Source organism: Rhinolophus sinicus, linkage group LG12 (genome assembly GCF_036562045.2).
Source record: "Rhinolophus sinicus isolate RSC01 linkage group LG12, ASM3656204v1, whole genome shotgun sequence".
Lineage (NCBI taxonomy): Eukaryota > Metazoa > Chordata > Mammalia > Chiroptera > Rhinolophidae > Rhinolophus > Rhinolophus sinicus.
The window spans coordinates 12,515,605-12,536,539 of record NC_133761.1 but is presented as its reverse complement, the minus strand read 5'-3'; the positions used below and the strand labels follow the sequence as shown (position 1 = coordinate 12,536,539).

Here is a 20,935-nt window from a genome sequence, read left to right as displayed (position 1 = left end):
CAGGATAACTCACAAAACTCAGGAAAGCACTTTGCTTATGATTATAGTTTTCATGTAGCGAAAGGATGCAAACTAGAACCAGCCAAAGAAGAGGCGCGTAGGGCGGGATATGGGAGGCTTCCATTGTCCTCAGACATATGTCCTCCTCCCAGCATCGATGTGTGGCTGTCCACACTGAGTATCGCCCAGCCAAGACATTCCCCCAAGCCTGGTGTCCAGGGTTTCTATGGAGGCTCTGTGATGGAGGCGTGATTGCCCGTGTGGTTGAACTCACTTTCTAGCCCTCCTCTGTCAGGTTGGGCTGATATCATGTGGCCCACTTCTAATCACTCCCATGGTTGGTCTTTCTGGTACGGCCAGCCCCCACTCGGAGGTTCTCTCCTTACCTAAACCATCTGCTGTTGTCTGAGGGACCTGCCTCGAATAACAGAGACCCTCCTTTCACTGGGAAAATTCCTATGGAGAACTGAGAGTTCTGGAAGCTGAACCTCTTATTTAGAAAAAAGCTATCTCAACTGTGTTGTTTTTTTTCTTGTTATTAAAGTAATCAATATGTTATCATATTTAGAAAGCTATGTAAACAATAACAATAATAATAATAATAGTGATAGCTAACAGTGTTTACTCTCTGCCAAGTATTGTTCCATGACTTTATACATATTAATTTTAATTATCATGATAACCCTGGAGATGGATGCTGTTATTATCCCCATTTTGCAGATGAGGAAACTGAGTCATAGAAGTAAGTTGACCAAGATCGCACAGCTTATAAACAGTGGAGCCAGGATTCCTGATCTGGTGTTCTAGCTGCAGGGTCCCTGCTCTTAATCACTACTGCGCTCTCTCTGGCAAGTGAGAGAAAAAGCATTCATCCTTCAGGGATAGCCACAGACACAGTGTTTTTATAACAGGGACCTATCTTTCCGATCTGTTTTCTATGCATGTATCTTCTTCATAGTAGTCTAACAAATACACGATCATCCTATCACTTTCTTCACTGCCAAGTCCATCAGTGGATTCTATTAATAACTCTTGACCCCGCTATTACGCACTACTGAGGCTTCTGTCTCCAAGGTCATGAGTGACCTCTGATTGTTTAAGTCTTCTTTATACTTTCATCCTACTTCTCAGTAGCATTTAACACTTTGGGTCACTTTAATAGTCTTAGTTTTCATACTGTTTTCTGTCTTTTTGTTCTGCTCCCACCTTTCTGACTGCTTCTTAGTAGTCTCTCCCGGCTAATTTTAGTGGTTCCTGGACTTCTGGATTTTTGACCCAATTAAAAGGAAAAAGTAGAAGAACCCATTTTACTATTTGTCATTAGAGGGGGAAAAACCCAATATAACTTCATTACATAAAACAGGGGATTTTTTTTTTTAACATAAAGAAACTTAGACGGATATAATACTAGATTAAAAAGTAGTTCTATAAATTTAGCATTATGAAAAATTCATTACATTATCCTTATTTTTCTCATTTCACTGAAGATCAGTGAAAAATTGATTATTAACTAATGTCAGACTTTAGGCTGGTGTTTGGAAACCATTGCTCTCTCCCTGAGGGTTTATCTGTTCCTCTGTTTTTGGCCTACTTTGTATCGTAATGTTTCCCAGATTTACATCTTGCTTTCTGACTCTTTTCCTCAATTCCATCTTTCTGGAGGAAAAAATTTCTGATCATAATATTAAAGCATGCCTACCATAGAAAACTGGGAAACACAAAAATGTAAAGAGAAAATAAAAATCACTTATGGTTTTACTACCCAGTGACAATGATCATGAATGGTTTTTAGTATTTTTCCTACCAGACCGTTTTCTCTGCTTGTATGTTACACGCACGCACGCACCTCAGAATCAATTTTAAAAATCAATTTCATTATCTCTTCTTCCCACACTGCTAACTGTTCCTCCTTGTGTATTTCTTATGTCAGTTAATAGTATCACTATCTGTTCATATAACTAACCCAGAACCACTGGAGTCTTAACTCCTATTTATCTCAGTACACCCATTTGATCACCAAGCCTTTTGATTTTCTCCATCATCGCTCTTGAATTTGTTCCTTTCTCCATTGCCACATCCTTAGTTTAGATCCTCCTTATCTCCTTCCTGGATTATTACAGCAACAAATACACTAGTCATCTTTTCTCATCTCTTCCCTTTTTCCAATACATCCACCATATACTTTAAAAATGGTCTTCCTAAAACACAGACCAGATGTGGAACTCTCTACTGTGAAACTATACGTCACAAGAGAAAGCCCAAGCTCCCTAGCACCACCCTTAAGGCTGTTCTTAAACCCTTTTTTGGCCTTACCTGCTCATACCTCCATGGTACACATGTCACTAACGTGTCCCATAATGCACTTCATTAACTAGCCACAGGCTTCCATTTTTGTAGATGTTAATGGAGGTGCCTCATAACACCTGGCCATCAGTTGAATTAACTCTTGCATGATATATAGTGTTTCACCCGTATAACTATTTCACTTTTTACTACAGTCACCAAGGAGCTAATTAGCTGGATGAGAGGCCACGAATCGTCAGTATTTTCGATCTCTGTGCATGCATCAGGGAGATATGCCATCACTACTTCTTCTGATACAGCACAGCTTTGGGACTTGGATACCTTTCAGAGAAAAAGAAAGCTGAATATTCTCCAGTCTGTGGGCATACAAAAGGTCAGTGGCGGGGCCATCTTAGTCTGTTGTGTTTCTCGGGCTAGTTTCGTGGTCAGCAGGATGTGTAGATGACGTTGGAGCCAGGATGCCCTTTGTCCCACTTACCTGCGATCTCCTAACTTAGCCGCAAGCAAAGTAACGTGGCCTGAAGAGTTGAAGATGGTGCCTGTGGTTACAATTTATAACTTACTGAGTTTTGTTTTTCAACTGTTAGTATAGTGTGTAACTTCAACTTTAGCAACTTGATAGGTTTTATTTAGCTGATTGGTTTTCAGATTTTAACCCCCCAACATTTTGTTAACGAGAGCTTCAAGCATGCAGCAGATTTGTAAGAATTTCCTGTGAGAACATGTATAGCCACCATCTAGATTCTACCATTAGCAGTTCCTGTTCTAGACTTTCCTTTATGTTACTATACTAAATTATGGATCTAGCCATCTTTCTCTCCCTCTGTTCATTAATTTTTTTTTTTTTTGTATTTTAAAGTAAATTGCAGATATTAGTATACTTGTCCATGTTGCCCATAAATACTTAAACTTGCATTTAATTGACTCGTGTTCAGTATTTGTTGATGTAAAATTTATATATAATGAAATGCACAAATCTTAAGTATTCATTTGTCAAGTTTTGACAAACACGTACACCTTTGTAACCTGTGCACGCCTACTGTCTTTACCATCATCCCAGAAAGTTGCATCATGTCCCTTCCCAGGTAGGCACTACTGTGATGCTTTGCCACCAGGATTAGTCTTGTCTGTTCTAAAATTTCACATAAATAGAGCTAGTCAATAATGGTATGTGTAAAGCTATTTTCATTGAGCATAATGTTTTTTATTTTTATCCATGTTGTACGTATTGGTAGTTTGTTCCTTCTTATTACTAATGAGTATTCTATTGTATACGTGTCACTTTAAAAAAAATCCATTTCTTTTGCCTTTAAGGTTTAATTTATTTTTCTATTTGATTAGCTAAATACTGTTTTCAGGGTTGTCTGAGTCTCCTGTGTGATTAATTATTTTGCTTCAGGTTATATGATACATGCAGTATTGCTTTTAATTTCTTGGTTATTAGCATGAGCAGCTAGCAGTACATGTCAACCAAAAATTTATTTTGTAGTCTCCATGGAAATCTCAGAGTTCTTTAGTTTGCCTGTTATAATTTTAAAAAGATTAAAAAAAGATAAAAGATATAGCCTGATCATTCATCAGAGATTTAGGCCAAATGTCTTAGTAGGTTGTTTCTTCTTTAATTGCTTTAGTTCTTAAATTGAATTTTAAATTCTAAAGAAGAGAGCACTGGGAGTTGAACCCACAATGGAAACAGTTACGAAACAAGGACACAGAAACCATCTGTTCTTTTTACCATAAAGTTAAAATGAATATGCACTGGCTAGTTGCCAATTTTAACCTTGCTTGGACATGTAGACATTTTAGTTTGAAAAGTAGGACTCACATGTTAGTGATAGAATGAAATTAAGTGTAGAAAATGTCTGTCTAATATGCAGTATGTATATAAGTATATTGTTCTAAAATAATAAAACAGCATAGTTTATAAGTTACCAGCAACTTTTTCTCAAAAGACCAGCTAGTAAATGTTTTTGGTTTTGCAGGCCAGAAATGAAATTGAGGATATTATGTGTCTACTTATATCACCATCTAAAATGAAATAATTTGAAAATATAAAAACTCACCTTAGCTCCTGTGCAATACAAAAACTGGAGGTGATTTAGATGGTTGCCACTCCTGGCTTATTCTGTTGGAAATAGGAGATAATTGTAAATTAATCTTAAAGCAAAACTTTTATTCTTATCAAGTTTTTACTAAACCTAAATTTTTATTCTAGGTTCTGATTCTATATTTTAAACAGAACTTTTATAATTTTTTTTTCATGACGCATGGTGACAGATGATATGATGGGTCTCATTTCATGGTGGCTCTTTTAATCTAAAACAGTCTCCCAACATTTTTTTTCCGTAACATTAATTTTTTTTTTTTTAATTTTTTTTTTTTTTGAGAGAGAGAGAGAGACCAAGCTGCTTATCTTGAAAAAATGCCCCACATTCTGGATTTGTCTTAACTATTTCATCACTATGTCATATAATTCCTTCTCTCACCTGTATTTGTTGTAAACTAGGAAGTATAAAGGCTTGAGTAAATTCATGTTAAACATTTTTGACAAGCTATTTACTGTATGTATAAAATGGAAATAGTAATAACACCTCATGGCTGGTTTCAGGATTGACTGATAATTTGAAGGCACTCAGTAGAATGCTTGTTATATAGTAAGTGCTTGGTAAAAGTTAGCTGCAGCTGCTGCGATTTCTACTGTTGTTATCTATTATTGTTATATATTTAGCTCTGTTATGGGATTGATTCACTCAGTGCAATTAGATATCTTCTTAAAAAGCCATAATGTAACTGTTTTTTTAACTACATTAAACATATGCACAATTCCTTATTAGTAATTCAAAAACCCAAAACTTTTTAAATAAGTCACTTGGGCAAAATCTGATCTTACCTGAATTCATTTAGCTCAAAGCCTGAACTGAATTGACATGAGCTGAAATATGAATATGTTTGAGTTTGGGGTATATCACTCCAGGTCACCTAGGGGTTCCACGTAATACTACAGAATATGTATCATATTACCTTTCTCAAATCGGAAATAATTCTGAATTCTGGAGGACACCTGGTCCCAAGGGTTCCAGGTAAAGAACTGTGGCCCTTTGATTTCAAAAGGTTTTTAAAGAACCTAGCACTCCAACATCTTCCCACTGATTTTGTACCTAGCAATAGCAGTTATTAATACTAATAGTAATAGAGACCAGTTGTTGAGTACTTACTACGAGATCTGACAATTAAGTTCACGAACTCATCCTAGAAAAAGTGCTACATACCTCATTGCTGAATATCACTATGGTCACCTTGAAAGTACTCCGCTTGAGAAGCTATGCACCCATGCCAGTGCCTAGTCCGCCCTTCAAAGCAATTTTGGAACTCTCTTTCTGGAATGGCCATCAGAGCTATCGTCATATTGCCCTTCATGTCCTGAATGTCATCAACATGTCTTCCTTTCAATATTTCCTTTATCTTCAGGTAAAGAAAGAAGTCAGTGGGGGCCAGATCAGGTGAGTAGGGAGGGTGTTCCAATACAGTTATTTGCTTACTGGCTAAAAACTCCCTCACAGACAGTGCCGTGTGAGCTGGTGCATTGTCGTGATGCAAGAGCCATGAATTGTTGGCAAAAAGTTCATTTTGTCTAACTTTCTTGCAGCCTTTTCAGCACTTGCAAATAGTAAACTTGGTTAACTGTGTCCAGTTTGTACAAATTTCTAATGAATAATCCCTCTGATATCAAAAAAAGGTTAGCAACATCATTGCAACAAGTTCGTGAACTTAATGGTCAGACCTAGTATGTACGCTTTGTTATTTTTAAACTTAAATAATCCTAAAAGATAGATACTGTTATCCTCATGGTACAAATGGGGAAACTGAAGTTCGGAAACATTAAGTACTTTGCCCAGCATCTCATAGCTTGCGAGAGTTGCACTTTGAATCCAAACCTGTCTTAATTCCATTACACCCAGTGCACTGCCTCTCAGGGAAACCAGTTACTCTTCTTTATATTGGTAAATTTTTATTCTTTTGTTGATGCTTGAAGGTAGATTATTTAGCTCTTTGTTAGGGATTTTGGAATAAATCCTAGGATTTCTGATTACTGTGATTCACTATGTATCGGAAAAACTTTTATGATGGATATCAAAATGTTTTAACAAAGAGTGTGTTACTGAACTTAATTCAGTCTCTGTATACCATTCAGTCTCTGTATACACTCACTAAAACTTTTACTGAATTGTACATTTGACCTTAACTTGCTCTTGTTACTGTCCTGAACTCTTTATAAACTTGGAAAAGAGCTCACATACCTTTCAAAAATGAATTGGAAAGCATAGGCTTTTCACACTGTGTAAGGAAAAACTACAGCCCCCATCCTTGTAACTCAACCCTCTGAAAAGTACATTTTGTTAATGCTTTTGAAGTTTTTTCTAAGCATTTTATGTTTGTCAAGAGATGACACTATCTAAATAATGACATGATTCATTAGGAACAATTTTATAATCATTAAAATCTGGCAATTAAAATCACAAATCTAGTAATGAATAATCATGTAGGCAATAATCTGTGACAGCCATTCCCCTAAAATAGCAGTTGATGCTCATTAACTTTTATGCTTTTGCTTCTCCTGGTAGGAATAAACTTTATTACTTTTCCAGAAAAATATTGCTAATTATAATAAAAATCTTGTCACTTTTTTGACATCGGTTTTGAAACAATATTTTAATGCCTTCATTATAAATCATAATGTATTCATTGCAAATTCTTTCTATATGACCTTCATGCTGTAAATGTCTTCCTGAATCTTTTGGCAAAAGATCTTCCAGAGATTGTCTTTGCAAAATGAGCCAAGGACAAAAGTGAGAAGCTGGGTCAGGAAAGGGTAGTAGTTGAGTTAGCATTTTTTATTATGTCTTATTAGCCTTAATCCTGAGTAGATTGTTTTAATTAGTATGTCCCATAGGGCATTATGTATGTGTGTATTATGGGTTTGTTTTTTTAGTACCCTACATTATTGAGAAAAACAGAGTTTATGATAACAGCCTGGAGCTATTTTTACCAAAATTGTGACTTAACTATCTTCTCAAATTTTTATGGTACCATCATTAACTATTAGAAGCATTTCTTAACTGTATGTATATAATAGTAACACATATTAGATGCAAAGTCGCAGAGGTATTTTCTATAGGTGCCTTATTAACTCTGGGGAAAAGCCATGGTAGATTTGTATTGATCCTGCTTTTCCCCAGGGCAGAGTCCTTGTGGCCTGCTCTCTCTCATTAACTGCGATGATGGCCATATCCAGATTCTAAATACTCAACAGACACTCCAGTCCAGTGTTAAAGATGCTGAACACTTCACCCCTAAGTAATGCAGCATTCCAAAAGAAAACAGGCTTCCTTCTGACACTACTGAAATTGTGAAGGTGTGTGACGAGTCAGGGATCAGAATGAGAGGCCAGGAACTCTTATAGGTGCTCCAGCGACTCAGTCCCTGCTCCTCTCTTTCCAACACAGAAACAGTCGTGTGTTTTAAAAAGTAATAAAGCTTGCCAAGACACACCAGAAGAAACAATGAGAGTGTTACAGTAAGCTGTAATGCACTTGCGGAGGCTGTTCTAGATGGGAATGAATAAATCCCTAGAGATGTAACTAAGGCTCAAACCATGTGAGATGGCTCAAGCTATTTGAGGGTGTTTATTTTGAGAGGATGGGCCAGAATACTTTGTTCGTAAGGCATTGGTTTCTTCCATTTGCTCTCCTGCTTTCCTTTCCTTCCCTCCTTCCCTTTGTGTGTTTTATACAGATGACATGCAAAATTATATTTGAGGCCACTGGAACTCTCATGAGAAAATGTTGGTCAATTTTAATTAAAATTTATCAAAAGTAAACATTGTTTAGTGCTTATGTAATAAAAAATAGAAATGAGGAGAATGATATTTTCAATTTTGCTATCAATTTCAGTCTCATTTGTCCATTAAATAAATTGAATCTCTAGTAAAATGTGATCATGTATTTGTTTTGAGCTTTTTACTTTTTTATAAATATTGCTCAACAAACATTTATATACATTTATTTTTTTACTTTTAGAAGCAGATTGACTAGTTCAGAAGAGATACATGTTTTTAGGGCTGTTGAGATGTGTTGTACAATATTTTTAACCGGTTTTTAATACCAACAGCAGTGTATGACGGTGCCCTTTTCCTCTACTTTCACCAACATTTCATGTGTTTAACATTTTTCAGTAGTTTGGTTTTAATACAGTTTATATTAGCATATACTTTATAAGTATAATACATATGTCAGTATATAGTTTGTATATATGTATCTGTGGTATTTTTAAGTACATTTGATACACATAAAATGGTGTGTCATTAGTTTCATTTGAATTTTTTATAAGTTTAAATATTTTCAATTGTCACTTAGTATTTTATGAATTGCATAGTCATTGCAGTCACCTGTTTTTTATTTTTTATTCTTTTTAGCTTATGTGAAATATCAGTATTATCCCATCAAATATCGTAAATGCATTTTTTCTCTAGTTTAAGAAAAAAATAACTTTCAAAAAAGAACAGTTGGCTACTTGTATAATTTTAAATTTAAATAGGACTGTGTGATCCTTATATAAACAATAACTTTTTTTCTCACTCTTCAGGTTTTCTTTCTACCATTAAGTAATACCATCCTCAGTTGTTTTAAAGATAATTCCATCTTCGCCTGGGAGTGTGATACTCTGTTTTGCAAATATCAATTGCCGCCTCCACCTGAAAGCTCTAGCATATTATACAAAGTGTTTGCTGTGACCAGGTAATGTGTATTTTAAGACACTGAAAATTTGTAAGAAATTTAACTTCCAGTAAAATTTTCCAAATTTTCATTCAGTATTTTATTGTCATATGAGGAAAAGTTTCTTTTAAACTTAGATATGGTGTGTAGAACTTTGTGGGGGTTTTTTGTCTGCTTTTTTTTTTTATTGTGGAAAATTTCAACTATACATAAAAAATATTGAAGTACATGAAGTCCTAATTATAGCACTCTGGTTGGCTATGATCATCAACTAACAGGCTCTCCTATTTTATCTAAAATCCCAGCTCCTACTTCTCTACTACATTATCTTAAAGCAAAGCCCAAGCATATCATTTTCTCCATAAATATTTCAATGTGTGTCTCTAATGGATAAGGGTCCTTTTTGAAACATAGCCATAGTACGATTAGCACACTTTTTAAAAATTAATCTTTTGTTAATATTGCCGTATATCTAGTCATTATTCAAATTTCCCTGATCTAATTGTTTTTTATGCTTGGTTTGTTCAAATTAGGAATAAAGCAAGGTTCACACATTGTCTTGGTTATTTTGTCTCTCTATTTTTTCCTTGCAGTTTATTCGTTAAAGAACTGGTTGTTCTACAGAATGTTCTATAGTCTGGGTTTTGTTCTTTGCATCCCCATGGTGTGTTTAATGTGATCTGTTCTCATCTATCTTTCCTGTAAAATGGTTGCACCTACATTTCCTATCCATTGCAGGCTCGGTCTGATTCAGGTTTGATTTGGGGTCAAGAAGACATTATAGGTGGTTTGTGTACTTTCCTCAGGAGGAACATAGAGGCCTTTCTCTTGTGATGCTGTGGTCATTGATCATTACATAGATCCAGTATTTGTTAGAGGTTAGCAAAATGGTCCTGTTCTAATTCTGTCATCTCTTCTTCCCTTATTAATTAGAAACCTTCTATAGAAATAAACTTTCTCTCATCAACTAGTTACTTTATAGTTAGTAAAGGAAATGCAGGATAAATGCTTGATTTCCCCCTTTTTAAATCTTTTTTTTTTCCAAAATAATGAGTTGGTTTCTTGGCATCTTCCCAAAATGGCCAGTGAAGATTTTTTTTGTCTTTAATCTTTATAAACTCATGGATTTAAACATAATTGGAATGATTTAATCCATTAAAGCTGTTCTTAAAGACAAGTACGGTATGATATCACCTATATTTGGAATCTAAAAAAAGTCAAACGTGTTAAAAAATAGAGTAAAATGGTGGTTGTCTGGGGATGGGGATGGAGGGTTTGACTGGTGGTACAAACTTGTAATGAGTAGCAAATAAGCCATAGAGACCTAATGCACAGTGTAATACAGTCAGTACCACTGGACTATATCGATGTAATGTGATAAATGCTGCTTCAATACCAGTCATATTACAACATATAAATGTATCAAAGTTACACTCGATGAACCTTAAATTTATAAATTATAACATCAAATTCATCAAATCTTTTTAAAAAGTTGTTATTCTTAGTGAAGCTCTAGTTCTCTCATCATTGACCATTGGGGTCCTCTTCAAGTTGGCTTTGGACCCTTTTGATGGAACCCCAGTTGTCTGTGAAAGCTTTCATGCTTTGTGGTCTGACAAGATGTTCCAGGTTTACTTTGTACATTTTCTGTCACAAACCTGGAATTGGTCATTTCTCTAAGGAGCCCGGGGTCATTTTAGTGGGAAATGATATTTGGAGACCTAATCTGGATGCTACGGGTACTCATTGGGTTGGTCATTGTTTCCAGGCCTTTTCAGTGGGAAGAGCTAGGAAATAGGGGTTATGTCCTCTTTCTCTCATCCTTTTTGTCTGTCATCAGTAAATCCCATCAATTCTACCAAAGTATGTCTTGAATTGGTCTACTTTTTTATCCATTGCCACAGCTATTACCCTCGTCCAAGCTCCCCTAGTCTCTTTCAGACTACTGTAATAGGCCCTTTATTTGGTCTTCCTGTTTACAGTCTCATTTCTTAAAGTCAGTCTCTACAAAGCAGGTAGAGTGGTCTTTTTAGACCATTAAGTCAGTTCATGTCACTTCCCTGTTGAACTTCGTTGAAAGGCTTTCCACTGCTCTTAGAATAAAATCCAAACCGCCCACCATATCCCCTGAGGCCTTTTGTCCTCTGGCCTAGGTCCTCCCTCCCTTTCCTCATCTTATTTCCCTCCCCTTACACTGTTCCTGCTGCACTTGAGTGTGGCTTCTCACTCCTCTTTATAACTACCTCATTCCTTCCTCAGTGCTTTTGTACTGGCCGTCAGTACTGACCAGCATGGAATTCTTCCTCCAAATCATCCCCCGACTGGTCCATTGACACCACTTAGCTGGCAGATCTTTCTCCTTTCCCAGCCCCATAACACCACCTCATTTTATAGTTCTTTATAAAACTTATCAGCTGAGATCAAGTTCATTTATTTGTTTGCTTTTCTCTAGACTAAAAATCCTGTAAGAGCAGGGATCTTCCATGTCTGATTCCCCGCTTTGTCCCTGGCACCTGGAATGAAACCTGGCTTATAGTGGACACTTTACAAGTCTGGTGAATGAATGATCAACAACCAAAGACTAATCAGTACAGCTTATTCTTTTTGTATCTTATAACATAAAGTAGCTTTCTCTGAGTAGGAAAGAAGTTTGGGCTTTTTGGTTTTTTACATAGCAATGCTGTACCAATTCAATATAGTCATATGTGAAATGTAGAAAGCTGGATAGTGGTAAGTGACTTTGAGGTTGTGTGATAAAATCTAAATGCTACTCAGAAACCCCCAATCCAGCCATCAAACAAATATTTGTTAAGCTGGTGTCTTAGCACATTAAGTGAAAAATAACATACTCTAAACCTGAGCTTTCCTATATGATTGTCATTGGGTACGTGGGACCATTTAAATTAATAACAATTAAATAAAATTAAGAATTAATTTCCTTAGAAGCACTGGCCACATTTAAGTTCTCAATCACATGTGGCTAATAGTGACTATCGAACAGCGTAAATAGAGAATATTTCCATGCTCGTATTGGATCATACTGGACAGTGTTGCTATAATCACTTCAGCTGGTCTTACTTTCTCACGTTTTTGTTCTATAGAGATGGTCGAATCCTGGCCGCTGGAGGCAAATCAAATCATCTTCATTTGTGGTGCTTGGAAGCTAAGCAGCTATTTAGAATTATCCAGATGCCGACTAAAGTTCGAGCCATTCGCTACCTAGAATTTCTTCCCGACAGTTTTGATGCGGGTTCGAACCAGGTTAGTTACGTAAAGGCAGGACATTCTGCCTGTTGAGAAGATCATATCAATTTCTAAACCATAATAGCTCTGTCATTTAACGTGCACCCCGATTGTTACAAGGATTTCAAATTGCTTATATGTTATTTTTGTGAAGAGTCTAAAATTGGGGGAAAAAAATTTAATCTTAGGTTCTATATGTCAATATACCCTTTTTCTAAAGTCAGTATACTTTAAATGTGTGTCATACTTCATGGTTTACAGAATGCTTGAGCATGTTGTTTTTCATTTGATCCTTTCTTTGCGTATGGGCGAGGAAGGTCTTCTCACCATTCTGCAGATTATGACACTCAGGCGTAGAAACGTCGAATGACTTTTCAGTACTCCTTTTAAATGTAAGGATTAAAGGTGGGACTGCACCAAAAATTTTCTCACTTTGTTGTACTGTGTTTGATCTACCGTAACTGCTACCTATGAAACATGCTTTCTTTGTATCTTGCCTTAGTTTACAAAGTGCTTCTCCCATCTGCCCCCACACACACCCTTTTTTTCAATAGTTAAGTACAATCAGACCTCAACTTTTTAATTTTAAATTGGCTATTTATGATCTTTTACTTTAACAAATTTTATATACATGTTTTATATATACATATATATATATAGTGTATGTGTATCATATCTATTTTAACTTAAGTTTTATTAATAGATAATACCTTCTCATTGTTGAAAACAAAAAATACATAAAGGCAAACAGTGAAATCTCTTTACGCCTCTCCCGTTTGCCCAGTATTCACATTGCATAACCACTGTTGTGATACATAGTCTTATGTTTATTCCACGTTTTCATACAGCTTTGCACCTTGCTTTTCTTCACTTAATTTACCTTGAAGATAGTACTATGTCGCTATAGAACTTCATGTTTTACACCTGCATAGTATTCCATAGCTTTTTAACTAGTCCTTTACTATGGGGCACTTAACCTGTTTTTAGTCCTTTTCCATTACAAATAATGCTGCGCTGAATAACTTTTTACGTACATCCCTTCTGTAGGATAAAATCCCAGAATTCAAATAGTTGTTACCAGGGTTATATGCATCTGTAATTTTGTTAGATCTTGCCAAATTGCCCTTCAGAGAGGTTGCTTCAACTGTAAATGAGGGGGTTTCCTACAACCTGATCAACAGAATAATGTGCTTTTTAGATTGTCACATTCAAACTGCCTCCAGCTACCTCCAGACTAGTCTTTCATATAACATGTGACATCAGCATTTCAAGCAGTCACACGGGAGCACCAGCCACTGGCTTTGGGGAAAGAACCTGTGCGTACACAAGATAGCAGATGGGTTTATTTGCTTAATCTCTTTTAGGACACTTTTAATTTTGCAAATTATATGAGCTCAAATTACTTTTTCACTAATTAATTCCTCTTACCCCTCCACTATCCTTGTAACTCCCAGACTTTTTCTCACTACCCCTCTAATGTTAGTTACAATAGCTGAGAGCAGGGGACAATGGGGACCCTCACTGAGTCACAGGTTTTTGTGGGGACAGCAGGATGGATGTTAGTTCTGATCAAACTGGGGGGACGCTGAAGGAATACAAATCCTCCACCCACCTCTATTCTGACAGCCGGTGTAGAGGTCAAAGTTAAGGACTGTCTAATTATCTCTATTCCCTTTGTGGGGATTAGTGGAGATGTGGTCTGCCCGTGGGAAGGGAGGATTCTTAGGTGACCTTTCCGTAGTTCCCCAGGATGGGCTCCTTGATGGTTCTGGTTAAGGCCAGGCTTATCTGGACCTGCACAGGGCAAATCTCCATGAGCCATAATTAGGGATTTCAAAATACGTAATGGCTCTCTGTGAATATTGTATGTGTGTGTGGTGTGACTTGCAGACATTTGACTTTTAAATGTGTGTTTAGGAACTCATAATGTTTTTCTCTACTCTTAGGTTCTTGGAGTGCTAAGTCAAGATGGTATTATGAGATTTATCAATGTACAGACTTGTAAACTTCTCTTTGAAATTGGGAGCCTTGATGAAGGAATTAGCTCATCAGTAATTAGCCCACATGGACGGTACATTGCCTCTATTATGGAAAACGGAAGTCTGAACATATATTCAGTTCAGGCTTTAACGCAAGAAATAAATAAGGTATCTTATCAAGTAAATAACATCTTTTATAAATGATTTACATGCTGTATCATCAAATCTTTATGCTACGATCTTCTGACTCCCTTGGACCTTATCCATTTTTCTGGATATATTTTTTTGCTCTTACTCCCAACACCCTGTCTCCAAGTTGATGTCTCCCACTTGTCCTCCATTCTTAAACATCTGCCTTCCTAAGGGGCATCTGTTTGGTGTCCCTATCCCATTCAGGGAGCCCCTCATAATCTGCTTTCCGAAAGAGGCCATCAGTTCCAGTTCGTCCATTTCTGTCTCACTCTTTCTTCCCATCTTCCGGGCTAGAAACCTTGGACCCCTCTGTCCCTATTCTTTTATTTCCTACATCTGGTCAATATTAAGTCAAGTGATTTTTCAAGTTTGAAATATGTACTGTTTGCTGCCGGTTCTCCGTCCATCTTAGCCCTCCTTTTATTGGTCCGCATTAACTGCTCTTGAATAACAGTAATTTAAACAAGTATCCCAAACCTCGGTGCCTGCCCCCGCCCATCAATCCATCCTTTATATAACATTTTCTAAAACAACACTTTCATCATCATTTCTGTGCTGCATTAGTGGCTTCCTTTCTTTCGCCCATTGCAGTAAGTCCAGACTCTTCCGCCTGGTCTCGGAGGCCTCTCTAATCTCGTCTCCTCCACCTGTCTATACTTGTAACTTCCCTCCTTGTCCCCCATAGATACCATTCTCATCTCTGTATCTGTTATCTACATTATTTATTTCATCTAAAATAGACTTGTCACTCCTCTTCTGCGGTTATCTAACATTTCCCCAGCTCGTTGCCAAGTCTGATTGCCTAGTGCAGCCTTTTCAGGTCTGGAATTGGCTATCGTGGAGACACGGTAATTGTATCGTGGAATTGTCTCGTGGAGGGATCTGGTGAGTACTTAGTCTAACTGTTTTGTCTTACAGAGAAAGAAGCTAATGCCCCAGCCTAACCACACAGCTCAGATGTTCTATTCATGTCATCTTTTTACTGTGCCTGCTCCTTTCTGTCTTTTTCATCTTTTTTTTTAATTAGACAAGTAATAAATGTCTTATCACAGAGAAAAATCAAGATACAGAGAAGCAGATAGATAAAAAAGAATCACTCACAATCTCACTGTTCTCAGGTGATTCTGAACTATATACGTTCTCAGTCTTTCTTCTATGTGTATACCGTCTATCCTCATTATTCACAGATTTGTATTTGTGAATCTACCTGCTTGTAAAAGTGAATCTGTAACTCAGAAGGCGGTACCCATTGCATATCCACCTACATTCACATGTGATGTGCAGAGCAGCAAAAAATTTGGAGTTACCCAACACGCCGGTTCCCGGCTAAGGTCAAACAAGACAACACTGCCCTATTTCAGCTCTCATATTATTAACCGTTTCCTTTCTGTGGTGTATTGAGTGCCGCATTTTTCACATTTTTGTGCTTTTTGTTGGTGGTTTTGATCCTTGAAATAGCTTCCAAGCATAGTGCTGTCTAGGCGTCCTCTGCACAGAAAGCGGTGAAAGATAAAGTTGTTGAGGCACAAGTTATGAAGCTGTGCGTATCAGTGCAATGTTAACAAATCAATAGTACATATTATGTAAGTGTCTTTAAACAGAAACACGCAAAACAAGGGTATATATTGATTGCTTGACAAAAATGGCGTGACCAGAGAGGCTCACAGGGTCCTAACTGTACCTTCCCCGGGAGCGACAGTTCAGTGCTCGTTTACTCCGTGTTTGCAGTGACCCCAGAACACAACTGCTGCCAATGACGAGAATCTGCTGTGTGTGTGCCTGCGTTTTCCTGAAGCCTATGCAATTGTACTCTTCTGTGGTGTAAGCTTAAAAATTTTAGCAATACATTATTATTTGCTCCTAATGAAAGAGGTTTTGGCCTACCTGAATTTTATGAGAGCTAGGAAAATGTTACCAATAGAAGCGGGGAGAGGGCTGAGAAACACTAAGATAGGAGTGATTTATTGACTCCCTCTCCGCTGTTTAAATGTTCGGCAAATTGACCAGAGAAGCAAGCTTATAACAGAAGTGGGATCATCTCTTTTTTGGGGGACATGACCAGCACCACCAGTGTCTACGGCTGTCCCAGGCCCACACCAATGCCCAGGTCCATAGTCTCTACAAAACTCATCTTACGTGTACCCCATGCGTTCAAGTCCTGCTTTCTTGCTACTGGAGAATTTCTGGTACTAAGACAGTAAGCTAATTCCCACGTGTGTGTTGAAGTTTTGACACTACGAAGGTGTGACAATTTAGGTCATATCTCAGGCTCTAACTTTTGGGAGATTATGTTTCGTGGAAGAGCATGGGCTCAGGCAGTAAAAGAGCAACACTAGAATAGAAATTTTAATAAAGATTTAGAAGAATGGACTGAGGTTAGAGAGAAGACAGTTCAAGGATATTGAAGATGGGCAATATTCAGAAGACAGACCACTGTTAATTTCATTTCATAGGTAAAGAATTGAAAAATTAAATCATAGAATAAGTGGTCATTGTACTATTTTTTTGGTCCTATTTTTTGGTACTATTCTGTATTATCCTTATAATCTTTCTAGGTGTGAATAAATAACAGTGTATCCTAGAAAAACACTATTTTTAAAACTTTATAAGTTAAAACTTTAAATACTTTTCATACTAACTTAAAAACATAAAAATGCAATATCTATGCCATGTATATATCACATTACCTACTCTACACATTTCACAATGTTAGGTATTCATACACACCGCAGTTGACGATAGGGAATACTTATGTGGTCTCCTGTAGTGGACTGCAGGTTTCAAAAGCAGAAGTCCTGAACCTCTGAAGGCAGCAGGAGAAAAATTTTGTTTGAAACCTCAAAGTAGTCTTTTAGTAGTCTGTAGTATATATATATATATATATATATAACCACAAAGAATCAAGATGTTTTCTTTGCTCTACTTATTTCTATTGGGGGTGAGAGGGGAGGAGGTCAAAAAGTTTGGTTTCTGCTTCAAACAGCTTTCCTGAAGAGCGGTGATTTGCTTTCATTATATGTCACGGCAAAACACTCTTGTGGATTTCATGACAGTTTGAATTCAAGGCAATGTGTGTAATATGTGTCCTTCTGAAATCTAATGTGTTCATTTGGACATCTGGGGTATTCCTTGTGTCCTTGTTCTCATATGAGAGGAATTGTCACGTTAGCTTCAAAAAATTTTTTTCTTTTTACTCACACATTCACTTTGTCTTTGATTTGGGTCTAGGCTAATTACTAAGGAAACATTCAAATATTTGAAAACAAATGGTTTCAAATATTTAAATACCCTTTGAAAGTCATTGTAATCACATTTAGAACTCAGAAAGCCTGAGATACCTTATCTGCTCATTTCCTTTGCACAAGGAAGATCTTTTAATTTCAAAGAGAGTATTGTTTGTGGAGAAAATGTTTCAGTGAATCATTTTACCTTAAATTGGAGTTGTTGGGGTTTATCATTCTGTTCGTTAGGCCCCATAAAAATGAGGGTTTGGAATCTAAGCTGTGCCATCTGAACTGTCTCTTAAGCCTTGGACACAGTAAGGGACTAACAGCCATTTCTATGCAACTTAAAAAAACGTAATCAAGGATAGAGTGGCAGGGGGCCCAGGCTTCCCGAGGAAAGCCATCTGGCATTTGCCCTCAGAGAAATTTCACTTGAGCCCGAAGAATACTAAGGTGCTTGTCTCAGCATGCTAGAGGGCTCTGTGTGTAACTGTGCCTTCTCTGCAGGTTTTCACCAGGCCTCTAACTTTATCATGCAAGTGCAAACACTGGTTGGTATCCTATGATTGAAGGCCTGCTTTCGTGGAATAATTAAATTCTATTTGTTAAAAAAAAAAGAAAAAGAAAAAAGAATTCTATTTGTTGTTGTGAGTCGTGTATCTTTATTGTGTTCTTCAAAGGAATTTGGCAGGAATTTACTTTGATTCATTAGCCAACAAGGAAACATTCTTGGATATTTTGTTTACCCATTTTGCCTGAAGAATAATTATATACAGAGGGTGCCAAAAAAATGTATACACATTTTAAGAAAGGAAAACTGTATTAAAATTGTAATACTCAATATATACCGATAACAAAAGATGAACACAAGTCACGTTTGACGTCTGCAATTACAAGAGGTGCTCAAAGTGGTTACCAACAGCGTCCAGACACTTCTGATGATGACGAACTACTGCTTGAGCAATGCTGACCAACGTGTCCACTTGTATACATTTTTTAGGCAACTCTGGTATATCAAGGCATGTTATTAAATTGATCAAGACAAATATTGTAAATCATATATTAACAGGTCTGTTTTCCAAGGATAGCTACTAAATTGGGTTTTTTTTCACCCCATTTAGCCACCTCCTCCTTTAGTGAAGGTGATTGAAGATTTGCCAAAGAGTAAACTGACTTCTGGTGACCTGAAGATGAAAGTAACATCAGGAAGAGTACAGCGGCCAGCAAAGTCAAGGGAAAACCAAATACAAACTAGAATATTAAAACAAGACCTGACTGGCCATTTTGAAAACAAAGAGGTAAGAATCGATTATGATTAAACGTTGGTTTGTTGGGACTCTTCTGTAGACAAGTCTCATGCTTTCTAGGCCATCATCACTCTTCCCTCTCTTCGGAATTAGAGGGAAGTTATGTGAAGAGAAGAAAGTTGTAACTGAAATTAGCATACGCTTCTTAAACGTTTTAATATAAAAATATAAAACTAGTACATGTGCATGGTTTTTTAAAAAGTCAAACAGTATAGAATTGCTCTGTCCAACGTGCTATTCACTAGCTACATGTGGCTGATGAGGACCTGAGACGTGGCCAGTTGTTCGTGTGAAATGCGCATCCGATACTGAAAACTTAGTATGAATATGAGAATGTAAAATAGCTTATTAATTAATAATTTTATGTTGATTATATGTTGAAATGATAATGTTTTCATTACATTGGGTTAAATAAAATATATTAGTAAGCTTAATTTTACCTGCTGCTTTCTACTTTTTTAATGTGGTTCCTAGAAAACGTAATTACTCTTGTGGCTTGCATCATCTGCTAGGCAATGCTAGCACAGAAGATTATAAGGAGAAAAAAATTAAAGCATACTTTTCTTCTTCCCTGTTCCCTAGCCCACTCTTCGTCTCACTCCCCAGAGATAACCATTGTTAATAGTTGTTGATAACCCTTCAGAAGTTTTCTGTGCATATATATACACATATATATATGAATATATTTTTATTTTTTTCCATCAATGTAATACTTGAGCACTGTTCAATAACCCGCTTTTAATCATTTAACAGATTGAATATCTGTTTATATTAATGCATACAGTGCTACACCATTTTAAAAAATATTTGCATATATTGTATTTATGGCTATACATTAATTTACCTAACTAATGCTCTGCTGACTGGCATTTAGGTTATATTGTCAGTCTTCTGTTAAATACAGTCTGTGACGCAATGGATATCCTTGTGCAATTACCTTTGAACATTTGCACAAATGTATTTGTAGAAGTAGTATTTTTAAGTCGGAGTGTGTGCGTACAAATTTTGATATAGTAGCCACACTATTTTTCAGAAAGAGTATACCAGTTCAACTTTTTGCCTTGTTTGAGAGGCTGTTACCCTGTGTTTGTGTGAGAGATTCATTCAAGAAAAACTTAGAAGCAACCAAAATGTCCAATAGTAGGTAACTAGTCGTATAAATATGGTAGAACTATACACCAGAAATAGAAGAATGTTTAAGAGGAAAAGGAAATAATTCTGGTATGTTAAACATAAAAGCAAGCTGCAAGAACTATGTACTTGGATATCAATTTGATTTAAAAAGGATATAAGTACCTATGTATTCGTTTTGAAAATCCCATAAGAAAGACTAAAATGCTAATGGTAGTTACATTTGAGTAGTTCTTTGGGGTGGCAGGGGGAAAGAGAAGGGAGTCCAATGATGTAGAAATATTTCTTACTGTGTGTTGTGTTCTAAAATTGGAAAGCCACCGTGGACTAGATTATCGTTTCAGTTTTATGATTATGTCACTGATATTTTTTTCTTTATAGAATGAATTATCAGATGGCTTAAACAAAAAGCGTTTACAAATCTTATTAAAAGGCTATGGTGAATATCCAACAAAATACAGGTAAACTTTAAATTCTTTCATGTTAAATCAATTTTAACCCCCCAGATTTTTCTTGGTTAAAATTATATCTTCATTTCAGAATGTTCATCTGGCGCTCTCTGCTCCAACTGCCTGAAAATCATACGGCATTTAGTAGCCTGATCGATAAGGGGATTCATGTGGCATTTCTCAACCTACAGAAGAAATACCCCATCAAAAGTAGGAAACTACTCAGAGTATTACAGAGGTATGTTCAGTATATTGCAGCAATGTGTATCATACACAAATGGGAAAATAGCAGAGAATTTTGTAGGAGAGACTCGGCAGACACTATCTTAACAA

At 36.6% G+C, this 20,935-nt stretch overlaps 1 protein-coding gene and 1 long non-coding RNA gene across 7 annotated transcripts in view; one reads left to right on the top strand and one right to left on the bottom strand.

The window, feature by feature from the left end:
• Positions 1-20,935, top strand: part of TBC1D31 (TBC1 domain family member 31) — a 65,376-nt gene that overhangs the window by 22,052 nt on the left and 22,389 nt on the right. For 4 of the 5 annotated variants that reach the window (XM_019717680.2, XM_019717755.2, XM_074316851.1 and 1 more), the window contains 7 exons: positions 2,499-2,677; positions 8,947-9,098; positions 12,179-12,338; positions 14,267-14,467; positions 18,837-19,013; positions 20,535-20,614; positions 20,694-20,840. In XM_019717680.2, coding sequence (XP_019573239.2) covers positions 2,499-2,677; positions 8,947-9,098; positions 12,179-12,338; positions 14,267-14,467; positions 18,837-19,013; positions 20,535-20,614; positions 20,694-20,840 — 1,096 coding nt within the window. The remainder of the gene's footprint in view (positions 1-2,498; positions 2,678-8,946; positions 9,099-12,178; positions 12,339-14,266; positions 14,468-18,836; positions 19,014-20,534; positions 20,615-20,693; positions 20,841-20,935) is intronic. The other variant, XM_019717830.2, reaches the window with a different exon arrangement.
• Positions 2,626-20,935, bottom strand: part of LOC141567895 (uncharacterized) — a 44,175-nt gene continuing 25,865 nt past the window's right edge. For both annotated transcript variants that reach the window (XR_012490875.1, XR_012490874.1), the window contains exons 3-4: positions 4,368-4,429; positions 2,626-2,822 (exon numbers count right to left, since the gene is read on the bottom strand). This is a non-coding gene — a long non-coding RNA (uncharacterized LOC141567895). The remainder of the gene's footprint in view (positions 2,823-4,367; positions 4,430-20,935) is intronic.